A 13,196-nucleotide genomic window follows, 5' to 3' on the forward strand; every position below is an offset into this window, starting at 1 on the left:
AGCATATATAGCTCCAAAAAGTAGATAAATTATGCTATCTTCTCAAAAAAGAACCATGACTCTAACTGTAACGACTATTTCTATATTATTTTTTGAATTGACGACAATGAAGACGATTATAGATTTTAAATGCAAAAGTCGAGAAAACTGCTATTATTATTTATTATTTAAAGTTTATAATGGCAAAAATGCACTTATACTACTACTACTACTTCGAAGTTATATAGTAATGAGTATAATTGACTGACTTTAATTAATGTCTAATAAAGAATCAGTCTGTTGTCTGTCTACTCTGTCTGTAATCAAATATTACAAGTATATTTGACCCACTGAGGTTTCAGATGAAGTTGAAAATCTGCATACATATGTAAGTAGGGTGACAATGAAATATTATGGTACCATCGAGCTGATCTGATGCATTAGAGAGGAGGTGGCCATAGGAACTCTGTGTCAAAATATCGCAACCAAATTGCGTTTGAGGTTGTTAGAATTGTCTCAATGAGTATTATTTTCCTTTGGAAAGAAGTACAGTTAAGACCTGTTCCGTAAAGTTAATTAACATACAAAACTTTCCGATGAACAAAATTATTTTATCGTCAACTATGTTATTTATCCCTTCAAGTGGTGGCCCACCACTCACGGGTCGATGCGATAGCCAGAAAGCTGTCGGCCAACAGAGGGTGGTTAGTGAGGTGTTGCCATATTTAGTGGCAAAATTAAAGGCTTTGAAGTATATTTACGCTCTTCTAGCGCCCAAAAGTAGCTAGCAAGTTAGACAAGGAAAACATACATACACACGCTTGTTAACGCTTGGTTGCTAAGGACCGTTCATCCGGGATCGAACGCCTAGGTCGAGTTCTGTCTTGATTTTTAAAGAGGTTATTTTGTAAATACACGGTACCCTCGAGGAAACGGAAAGATTTTAACAGTATATTCCGGATCGTATTTAGAGGCAAAAGTGTCATATAAACTTTTTTAATTCGCCTAGTTTCAGAGTTAATACCAATTTAAAAAAATATTTTTCGTTGTGTTTTAGTGCATAACGCCTTTTTGATGGCTATGTCGCCAGTCGCCACTTTGGGACCTAGTCTAGACTACCTTCTTGACAGATATCAAAGTCACAAGGTACCATTTGAATAGACTAATTTTTACGAAAAAAAATGTACCAATTTATATTAATCCATAAATTTTCCAAGAACATGATCTTAATATGTTTAAAAACATACAAAAAGTAAAAAAAAAAACAATTTTTTTTTGCGGAATTGACTTAAACTTGTACATGAAATTCTTCTTATGACCTCAGGAATACATGGTTAAAAAAAATCTGTTTCCTCACGGGCACTTTTTATGACTTAACCTTTGAATTTTAAGCCCTACGTAGAAAATTAATTAACAATTACCTCCAATCATAACTTTGTTTTGTGGTGGTAGTCATTTTTAATAAGGAAACTGGAAAACTGTCACTGTTGCTAGGTTTGATTAGTTAGGTGCATGTGGCGAAATGCATAAACATTACAATAATTTAACAACAACAAGGACAACTTCAACAGAAGGACATGATGTCACGATCCTCAGCATTGAGGGACCAAGAAGAAGAAGACAATAATTTAATTGTTCTAATCGAATAGCGTATTTAGTGCTTATTATTTAATATTGGCGAGAGGTATTTAATATAGACAAATATATACGAACTTCCGAACCGAGTACTTGCAAAATTTTGAATAGAATTTGAAGGGTAAATATCACTCCTGCTCACCTTACAAAATAAAATAGTTGATAAATGTTGTAAATAAAGTCTTAAGTGTATACCATATGAAAGTTAATAAACCAGAAATACCAAACAAATTCAACACTTATAACATAAACTATTACAGCCATTTGAGCACTTCCACAAAAACGTGAAATGGTACCTTTCACTAAGCACTATTTAAATCCAGTATATCTCCTGCATCCTGTATGTGTTAAAAGTGAAGCTGTTCCAATATAATGACTTATATAAATTAAACAAGCGGATTAATTTTATTTGTTTACGTTTAAAAATAGGTATTCAATTTGATTATTACTGTAATAGCCATTTAAAATATTATTTTACCTAAATTGATAATTTAAAGTAGGTACCCCTCACGAAATAAGTACTACTGAATTTTATACTTAGCAGTGTTTTTTAAAATGTACATGTATTTTACCTTCCTCGTATTAAAAATCAAAAGTAGAGTGTTTAACTCGGGTGCAAGGCACCATTTCATCATTTGGTTAATCGTGGCTGTATGCCGGACAGGTGCGTGTGTAAAACTTGTCAAAAAAGATAATATGACGGATGGATGTCTGAAATGTCACCGTATTTAAGAATCAATTAGCTTAAAAATATGTTTTTTCTTCGTAAGAGTGATGAAAACATTGTGTGTATAACATATTTGTGTATTTATAGTGTGATTATCCATTTTATGTAACGTCCGCTAAACTAGCACAGGTCCGACGCTGACAGTGGTCACGGGCGTACTGGCGTACTGACGGTATTGCCGCGCAGGGTAACGTTTAGTAGACAAAATGTTGAATTCATAATTATGAATGAAAAAATTAACGCATCGATAAACTGACAAGCAAAATGTTAGAGTTACTTAAAAGCTATTGAATGAAGTAAATTTCATATTGATATTCATCATAGTACTTCTAAAATATCGAAATAAATACAGTTTTAAGCATATTTTCAAAGCAAAAATCTATCGAGAAAAAGATGAGCCATCGTGTTTCTGACAAGCATACGGCTAGTTCAAAGACTGAAGTTATACATACTAGAAAATAATCGATGAAATCCTTGTACAAGCCTGTAAATATCGATTTAAAAATAGCGCATTTTACTATACACCGCGCCTTAAATAAATGTAAACAATGTTTTTTTTTTTTATATTTCCAAGTACTTAAATATTTATTAGTTAACCAACCAAATAAAAAATTGCCTTGGTCCGTCCCTTATCGTTCTGGCTTCAATTGATTTTCATATTTAGAAATTTTTAAACTAATGTCTAAAGAATTTGTTTCGTTTTTAGGTTCATTATAATACATTATTAAACAATCTTCAATATCTTTTTATTGAAAAACGCTTTAAAAAAAATAGTAACCAATACTTATGAAAACAAAATAATGTAAATAATCGTATATGATTTATAATCATTACATATTTTCCTCGACTTATTTTTCAAGTGTTTTTCATTAAAAAGACACGTGAAGATCACTTATCTTCTTTCTAATGGTTAAAAAAACGAATTATAGGACCTTGTATTACAAAAATAAATTAATATTTATAAATCAAATCATCAGTATCATTAGCATAATAACACAATTTTAGCAGCTTCATTGTTACGTTGAGAAAGTATATTACTTACGTAGTTGGTAAAATCTCTGTAAGTTTCTCACTTCGAGTAAAAATAAAAATTGACTGGAATAATTTTGCCCAATAAAATACTATATGGTGGTTTGTTCACATTTTGTTAAATACCTACAGAAATACACTATAGCACATCACATCGCCGGCGCGCACGCCTGCACCTATAGTTTTTTTATTAGCTTTTTGATTATTAAGTGCAATTTATGGTAACTAAAAAAGTTCCATTTGTTTGATTATTCATCTCACCTACGTTCCCTATGAGTCTGATATGTAATAACGAAAAAAAAAAATGAAAATAACATGGTGTTTTTTGAAACTTTCAAAATTTCTCGAGATACTCGATAAACTCGAGAAATCCTGTTTATCCTGAAATAAAAAAGGTCGAGAAATCAGAAACCCCAATTCCAATATGTTTCTTCGCAAATGCAAAATGCTTTTTTGTCGGATGGTTGCAGATGGTTGGTTAGACAATAACTTATTCGTTATATTCGTTAATTATTATGAAAATAATATTCTCTGAGTCTATAACGTATAATTCGAAAACTGACCTTAAAATCCATCATTTCCCTAACAACTACATCGCCCCATTGAGTTATTGAGAGCATGCAGCCGGCTCCAGGCAAGTTTGCCACAGTTCCCTGTTTTTCATGTTTCAACAGTGCAGTTCCAACCGGAATAGAATATTTTTCGAAATGAAATTTGCATTTGCCCTCACATACCTATACGTCCATCCGTACCAGATTGCGAACATCAATGGAAGTCTGTTTTTTTTTTGGCATCTAGAACGTTTTTTATACAATATTATCGAGAATTATCAAGAATAATACAATGACTCATTTTTATTACTTCCACCCAGGTTATTACATTGTATATTTAAGTATCTCTCGTTAAAGCGTTCGTATTATTTATTTCGCCCAGAGTAAAACGACACAGTAAAAGTAATCACGCTCTAGAAGTTAAGATTATGATACCTAAGCACTGTAATATGTTTTAATTATAAGTATAGCTCATTTAAATGTAGGTACTACGAGTATAAGTTTTCTATAAATACCAATAGGAGGCGAAGTTCACAAAAGAAGTTGTATTTACTTATCAGAAAGAATACTTTCGTGTAAGTGTATGATTCTTTTAGTCCAGCACTGTAACACCGTCAGTGTGTTACTTAATACGAGTAGGTTATGCTAACTACAAACATCTAAATTAGTCGAATAGTGGATAGTAGTGACTGTAAATAATGTTTCCATTCCGGATCCAAAGAGAGCATTTAATTATTAGGATCTCATCAATTCCCATCCCCATCCCCATTTTCTAGTAAACGTACATTTTAAAATTGTATTTACTACATAATTTTTTTTTATTTATTAAATAACTAACCCACTACGTATTTTATTATATACTCGTACTACGGCTCCTAATTACGAAAATATAATGGAAGTCGAACTACCTAATAGCCTATTTGTTTTGTTATGTAAAACAAGGTGTACTTTCTTTAACTGGGAAAAGTAACTGCCGGCCTAGCCAAGGTGACAATCGCTATCGCTTCGACATCGAATCGCTTTGTGTCTCTGTATCCGTCTTCCATATTAGTCTGACAGTGACAGTTGCTTTTCGATTGCTACGGAGCGTAAGCGAATTGCACGTTGGCTACGCGGCCTGATCGTTTCACCTACGTCAAATTTCCAAACTTTTATGTAGGTACTCAGCAGCAGAAGTAGCTTAGCGAGTGAGGCGGTCAAAATTATATAGGCGCACATGCTGTAACACCATTATTTCAACAATAGCTTGTGCTTTGATCGTTTTGACCACCTTACCTTAGCAACTTCGGTTGCTGATGCTGACTGACGGTACCTTTCGTGAACTAGCTGATTATCATCTGCTCGTGCTTCTAAATCAACTTGAGCATAGCGTGTGCCCCGATGCCGCATTGTTAGGAACTTCTCCGATGCTTGATTTACAACACTTAATTTATCTGCCATGTCATTGTTTAATGCTCTTGCAACACGCACAATTACTTTTCGTAGGATCTAAAAAAAATATGAGATATTCTAGAGCTTGTAGGACAAGTCGATATTGGACCAAACATGAATAACTTGTATCTACGCAGTTTACCAGTACCTACGTTGGGTGGAGCGCACGAATTTTGCCAATCGAGACCTTATCTTATACCTTTAAACGAGCAATTCTTGTATATATTATATTTCTGTGATCTCGGAAACGGCTCTAACGATTTCGCTGAAATTTGGTATATGGGGGTTTTTGGAGGTATACAATCGATCTAGATAGATAGTCTTATGTTTGGGAAAGCGCGTGTTTTCGAGTTTTCATGCGTTTTTCTTTCGACGCAGAATATGGTCGCTAATTTCGTGTCGCCGACCACTGTCCGTCTGGTCCAGCGGGTTAAGACGCGGACGGCTGGAAACGAGTGTTACGGGTTCGAATCTCGCCCGGTAGCTAACTTTTTTTTTATATGTTCAAGGTTATATATATTTTTTTAATTTTTATTATTTTAGACAAGTTTAATTTAGTAAAAAAATGTAGATAAGATTATCACCTATACACCACCATATTACAATAAATAAATATAACACTTATAACCGAGCAAAGCTCGGTCGCCCAGGTATTTTAACCGCCGTAGTCTGATATACAACAGCCACAATATTCAGCTAATTTCGCCGCAGTCTGATAAATAAGACAAACCTTCGTGTAACTTCCTTATACTGGCGGCGACACGAGCACGCTCTATGAAAAATTCTAAGCGGTTAAAAGGTTGACTGATCCGGACAGGCATTAAGGCGCGTAGGTTAGTGATTTACTCTCACTGAGTGTAACAGCGCGGCTTACGTGGCCGCGGCGGTCCGTTCGCGAGTTATTCGTTCAGGTAAGACACTGCCTGAACGTGAGCGGACTCGGTAAAAACGCGGTACGATTTTCCGCTATCTGAACTTACGACACTTTAACAGTTTGCATTTTTCAAAGATACGAGTATGTATGAGGCGCGCATGTGGGTATGGGTTTGTGAGGTGCCTAATGTTTTCGTTGTATGGTTACACCAATGTGTAGGACGACATAAAAGCTTGCATACTTGTACGTAGGTGAATGACCATTAGGTATGTGTACGGAGTTTCTGCGTTGGCTAATATTTTGGATTATGGATAATCTGACGCGTAGGTGTTTACGTCTTCTACATTCCAGTTGATTTTCAACCCTAGGTTCTGTGCCCTTTTAGGATATTCTTTGGAGGTGGCAATAGTAAGGAACTATAATGAATCACACCTCTTTTTTACCATTAGAAGAAACATTCTCAAGAGACGCTGATGATTTATCAGTCTCATCCACATCTAAAACATCTTCTGTTGGCACCAGTAAATAATTGGCGTCATCTGAAATGAAACGTACTAAATGTAAATAGTTTTTATTTTGTTTGAAATTTTACAGTTAGTATTTTCCTTACCAACGTAAGTTTGTTTGCCACCGAGTGAAACACAATTTTTTCACCACACCAACGCAAGGAAAATTCTAACTGTAAAATATAAAAAAAATGAAACCAAATCAATTCAATATTAATATTATTAAACTATTTTATTCAAAATTATCATTTAAAAGTCAATTCTACTAGCCAACTAAGGAAAGAACTCAAAATTTGCATTTTATTACTTTGCCACACATATGTGTATAAGTGGATAAAATGCAACTTTCTCATCAGTTTTTGAAGTAATAACCTTTATCAGCTGGTGTGGTGAAAAAGTTCTTAATCGTACCAAGTGAATCCATGTTGTTTGATGTCACATTCACACTCTCTTCTAATAGAGGCACTAATAAACTTAAACTACTCTTCGATAAAAAATAATCTTCTCTCGCTACACGGTCGACTGGCTTGTACTGCACGTTCATGTCTGCGCTGCTCCACTCCGGTGACATCGAACTAACACTGAAGTTAATTAAAAATCATCATTGTGTAAGTATTAAGTATGTACACATAAATACATATGTAAGCTCAAGTTTATGATGAATACGTTAACCTTTTCCATATTAGTCATTCAGTCAACAAGTCAGACATCCTTAAGAGTCCGCAGCAAGCTCGGCCGAATTTCACCTTCCCATACAATAGTTTCGTTCTCATTTTAAAACTACGGGTTGGATTGTAATCAAACTTTGCACATAAAATGACACAAGATATATCTATGCCTGAAATTTGTTTTTTATAGCTCCAGCTTATAAATCAAACGAAATAGAGCAAAAATAAGTTTTGTATGAAAAAAATAAATTCGCTTTATTTTTAGGGTTCCATACCAAAAAGGTACAATAGGAACCCTTATGGTGCGACTCTGTCCGTCCGTCCGTCCGTCTGTCACAACGCTAAATATCTCGAGAACCACTCTTAAGCTATCTATTTGAAATTTGGAATAGTTATGTTATGAACAACGCTAACTTAGACACATTGAAAGTATTATATTTTATTTTAATTTTTAATAACTATGAAAAATGCCCAATATGAAGAGGAGGCAAAATTTCAAAGTCTAGTAACTAGATCAAGTGGGGTGGGGTATTATTTGAAAGAGATTAAATTGTACATGCCAAAACATATTTTTTTTCGTAGTGAAAAAAAATTGATTTGTGGAGGAAAATGTGAAAATAATACCATTTTACAGTAAAAATATAATCAGACCTCTGAGTAACTTTTTTTAAATTAATTATAATAAAAAACATTTCCGAACACTGTTTGCAATTGGATTGGATCCCATCATCAGAACTGAGTTTTGACAAAAACGGGATCAATCTGTATGTACATAGATTCAATCAAAAAAATAATTTTCGAAATTGGTCCAGAAATGACGGAGTTAACAAACATTAAAAAAAAACACCCGAATTGATAACTTCCTCCATTTGAAATCTTGAAGTCGGTTAAAAACTAAGAATCTGTTAAAAATTCCGTGAAAATGAAATCCAGCGCCTTTTTTGAGAAGCGCGCTGATGTGTTTTATTCTATACATAATTTTATAAAAAGGTATTATAATTCTATAAATCATAGTATGATGAATAATTCAGTAAAGTTAGAAATATCATATAAAAACTCTTAGCATAGGATATAATAAGTATATTTAAGTCAGTTTAGCTTAAAATTATTTTTGTTTGAAAAAACCTACAAAATAATTCGACCATCATGTAATATGCAACATACCTACTCTATTGTGCAGAGATGTTTAGCCGTGAAAAAGTAACAAATAGACAAAGAAATTACTCGTAATTCCAGTTTCCAATTTCCATTTACGACAGTTGTAATGTGATTTACAGACATAAAGCTGATTATTTTTCACCGGTATTTTTACTATTTGGCTTGGCACTGACTTCAAACATATCAGTTGGTAACGCATATACTTAAAAAAGGATAACATTTTATTTTATACTTTTTGAAGTCGGTTTACTTTTTTTGTAAAGAGTTTTTTACCATTTTTTAGGGTTCCGTAGTCAATCTTTATATGCATCTCGTTCATACTAGCATCCTATTAGTGCGAGCGAGATGTATTGGAAAGTAAGTTACGAACACGTCAGCTAATATATAGAGTCAAACTTGTGGTAAGGCTACAGTGGCACTACATCAAATTGGTAGTTTTGGAGGGGAAATGCTTGAGTTGCTCAAGAATACAGTCGAAACACCATACCTGTGCCTTTAAAAATTGAGGAGTTCCCTCAATTCCTCGTGGATTCCATCATCAGATCAGAACCAAAAATATTATGGGACCACCTTGGAGGTTACTCACTTCCAGTGGCGGCGCGTCACAAATATTCGTAGGGAACCCGGAGCTAATTTTGGTTTCCTTTTCTCTATAAACCGATCCTGAAAGTACTCAACGGGCTGAAATTAGACAAGCCGGTGGGAATCGAGTTCTTTGAACGATCCGCCACTGCTCACTTCAAACAAAAAAATAATTACTCAAATCGGACCACGGATGTCGGAGTAATCGGTGAACGCATACTTATACAAAAAAATCTTCATCATTGGCATAAAAAAATCATCATCATCAGATCCAATTCATCAAAATGATGGTTTCTGAGAGGAAATGCTCGATTTGCTTAAGAAAATACCAAAATCACCATACACGTGCCTTAAAAAAAAGAGGAGTTCCCTCAATTCCTCATGGATTCCATCATCAGATCAAAACCAAATTAAAGTAGGACCAACTTGGAAGTAACTTCTTTCAAACAAAAAAGAATTACTGAAATCGGACCACGGGTGGCAGAGTAATCGGTGAACATACATAAAAAAAAACAAATAGCCACAACCGAATACAGAACCTCCTCCTTCTATGAAATTGAAGTCGGTTAAAAATAAGAATAATTAGGAGGAGCTATTTTGATATTGAACGGGAGTAACGGGAGTTGTATGTAAGGAAGGGCGAACATGTTGACTCGCAAATTTGCTCGGTGTTCTAGCGACGTGAAGTTGACGCTGTTCAAAGCCTTCTGCACGTCGCTGTACACGAGCAGCCTGTGGGCCAACTATACGCAGAAATCATACAATAATACTCTTTGCGTCCAATACAACAACGCGTTCCGAGCAGTGATGAGGCTGCCTCGCTACTGCAGCGCCTCGTACATGTTCGCGGCGGCCCACACGGCGTGTTTCCATACCACTATGCGACTGCGCGCTGCGTCCTTGGTCCAGCAGTGCGAGCCAGCCCCAACCCAACACAGTCCTATCGGTGATCGCTGGCAGACTGGTCTGTCCTTACATAATGCACTGCTGTGACAGAAATGTAATTAAGACTAGGATAGGATAGGGACTTAGAAATTTATTGAATTGTATTTTTTTTTATTGTTTTATTTACACCAATATCAGTTTTAATTTTTATATTTATTATTTAAAATAAGACATTTTAAAACCGATTATGAGCCTTGTAGCTTGCAACAAAAGAATTTTATTTTATTTTGTTTTTATAATCTTCTTCCTCGCGTTGTCCCGGCATTTTTGCCACGGCTCATGGGAGCCTGGGGTTCGGACCCCAGCTTCGCTTCCGCTTGACAACTAATCCGCAAAATTGGCGTAGGCACTAGTTTTTACGAAAGCGAATGCCATTGGCCTTCCAACCCAGAGGGTAAACTAGGCCTTACTGGGATTAGTCCGGTTTCCTCACCATGTTTTCCTTCACCGAAAAGCGACTGGTAAATACCTATCAAATGATATTTCGTACATTAGTTCCTAAGTTCCTAGTCGTTCTAGGTGCTTAAAAAGCAATCCAGGAAATAAGGTTTTACGAGGGCGAAAACATATCGCATGAATGGCACACCGCACACCTAATAAGCAACTTAAAACTTAGTAATAAACATACCCCGGGGTTTTCGGTGCGGGAATGTTTTACACTAGCCAAAAAACAGTTTAAAACTATAAAAACCAATACTATTTTAATATTTCTTTTTTTAATTCATAGTTTGGTAATTATTTTACAATAGACAAAGTTATAAATACAAGAAAACATTCCCGCACCGAAAACCCCGGGGTATGGTAATAAATCTACTTCCACTTATTTTTCGGACTAAATACAAATAACACAACTAATCTAAGTCATAATGCTTCAAAAGTGGCTTTAGTTTCTTTGGCTAATTAAATATGAACTGGTGTTTGAGAAAAGACGTATTTAGACTTTACGTGTGACAAATACATAATGGCTATCTAACATTTAAATAAGTAATATTTACACTTACTAAGTAATGCATGATATTATGAGAAATTAAATTATTTTTCTAATGAAAAACCAAGAAAAGTGTAACTGTAATTGGAGTCTACAAAAATGACCAATTCATAGAAAATATGACCTAGAAACTAGTTCACTTTTATAAAACTCAATTTTGCCCGAGATTGTACTTAGGCGAATACCTAAGGGAGCTAAGTGTATTGATCTTGAATAATTAGTTGGCTAATACATATATGACTCCAACATGATATGGACATTTACATCATAACTATTATACCTAGTTGGTTACTAAGTTCTGTTACTCGATTTCTTTCTTTCTTCCTAGCGTTGTCCCAGAATATTGCCACGGCTCAATGGAGCTTGGGATCCGCTTTGACAACTAATCCCAAGATTTGGCGTAGGTACTAGTTTTTACGAAAGCCACTGCCATCTGACCTTCCAACCCAGAGGGTAAAACTAAGCCTTGTTGGGATTAGTCCAGTTTCCTCACGATGTTTTCCTTTACCGAAAAGCGACTGGTAAATATCAAATGATATCTGTTCTGAAGTTCTGTTACTCGATTTGCAACCTCTTTATTTCCGTTAAAACAAATGCTACCGAAAAAATAAAAAATGACATAATGTGGTGGATTTGTGAGCTATAATTATATACCACACATAACGCTTATCTCGTCGTATCTATAATGAATTGGGGCCTAAAAGAGAATCGAATTCCAATTTTTTGAAACGCTTGTATTACTTTCTATATTAACTAAAAGTTGCCTTAAAATTCAGCTTTTATACTAAAAACGGCTTTAAATATGTTAAATTAACAAAATATATTTTGACAGATGCTTTCACGCCCAAAACGCTCTTTGAAAATTGTGTGACGTCACGGTTTATGGTTTGACACATAACTACATACACACGTAGAAGATACGAACTGTCAACTGATATTTGTCATTTGTTGTTAATCGCCTAACTGTCAACAGTGTCAATCCGAGAGTTGTGACGTCATCAGAATCTTCAATGACGTTTCGAGTTTGGTCACGTGACGTGTGCCAAAAGATATTTTAAATTCAATATTTACAAAAATATGGCCATTACAGGTCCCCTAAAAGTAGTTTAACATGTTCTTATAATCCAAAAGAATTTATTGGCATACAATTATGCCCTAAGATTTGTAGATGGAAACAACCCTATTGCGTTGCACAAATGTGGGCACCCGCCAAACATGATTTTGGGTGTGTCATACTCAGGGCTAACACAGATTCATTTCTGTGAAAAAGGTGTGAAAACCGGAAACTGGAAACCGTTCTCGAACCAATAGTGAATCCCTTAAGCCACACCCTATTTCAAAACCAGCCATGGATCTTTGAACAGGACTCAGCTCCTGCACATAAGGTAAAAACAACTCAAGCCTGGTTGATGACTGGCCTCGTCGTTTGAGGGCCTGTGTCAAAGCCAGAGGAGGCGATTTTGAATGATATTGTCATATGTAATTCCTGATTTTGTGAACTTCATTTTAATATATACTTTTTTAAACTTTCGTTGGTATATTTTATGTAGATAAAGATTATTGCAGTAACAGAATTTAATAACCAACTAGGTAGAAAACAATGCAATACATAAACACATAAATTGGATATGATGTGATCCGTTGAATGAAATTGACAATAAATAAAATAAATAAATAATTTTCTATCTCTAGGCATTGTGTGAAACTTCTAGTTGTGTCAAAATATCGGGAAATCAATAATATAAACAAACATGGTAAATATCTCTTTTTTTTTTATAATGGTTATAAATAGAAAGCCATCCAATTTTGTAACTCACTGTAATTTAATTAAATGTATCGTAAAAAAATGTTTTAATTCTACTGTAAAATAGTACCTACTTTTTTAAAGGCTGGGCAGTAAGGGATTGCTTTAATTTTAGAACAAAACAGCGTTTTTTTTTTTTTTTAAAATACCGGAAAATCTGGCTTACAAATTTGGACTTTCTTAGGTTCATTCTACTTAGAATCTTCTCCACCCTAGCATTAAAAAAAGATATCCTCAATAGGTACTTGATAATACTGATAACAAAAAAATTTTTAATGAGTCTCGAACCCACATCCTCTTGCATGAATTTCCACGTACA

At 34.7% G+C, this 13,196-nt stretch overlaps 1 protein-coding gene across 3 annotated transcripts in view; it reads right to left on the reverse strand.

Moving 5' to 3' along the window:
* Nucleotides 1-13,196, reverse strand: part of LOC133520700 (uncharacterized) — a 45,696-nt gene that overhangs the window by 20,256 nt on the left and 12,244 nt on the right. For all 3 annotated transcript variants that reach the window (XM_061855332.1, XM_061855324.1, XM_061855317.1), the window contains 3 exons: nucleotides 7,144-7,313; nucleotides 6,659-6,765; nucleotides 5,234-5,409 (listed from right to left, as the gene is read on the reverse strand). In XM_061855332.1, coding sequence (XP_061711316.1) covers nucleotides 5,234-5,409; nucleotides 6,659-6,765; nucleotides 7,144-7,313 — 453 coding nt within the window. The remainder of the gene's footprint in view (nucleotides 1-5,233; nucleotides 5,410-6,658; nucleotides 6,766-7,143; nucleotides 7,314-13,196) is intronic.

This window comes from Cydia pomonella, chromosome 1 (assembly GCF_033807575.1).
Source record: "Cydia pomonella isolate Wapato2018A chromosome 1, ilCydPomo1, whole genome shotgun sequence".
Taxonomy (NCBI): Eukaryota; Metazoa; Arthropoda; class Insecta; order Lepidoptera; family Tortricidae; genus Cydia; species Cydia pomonella.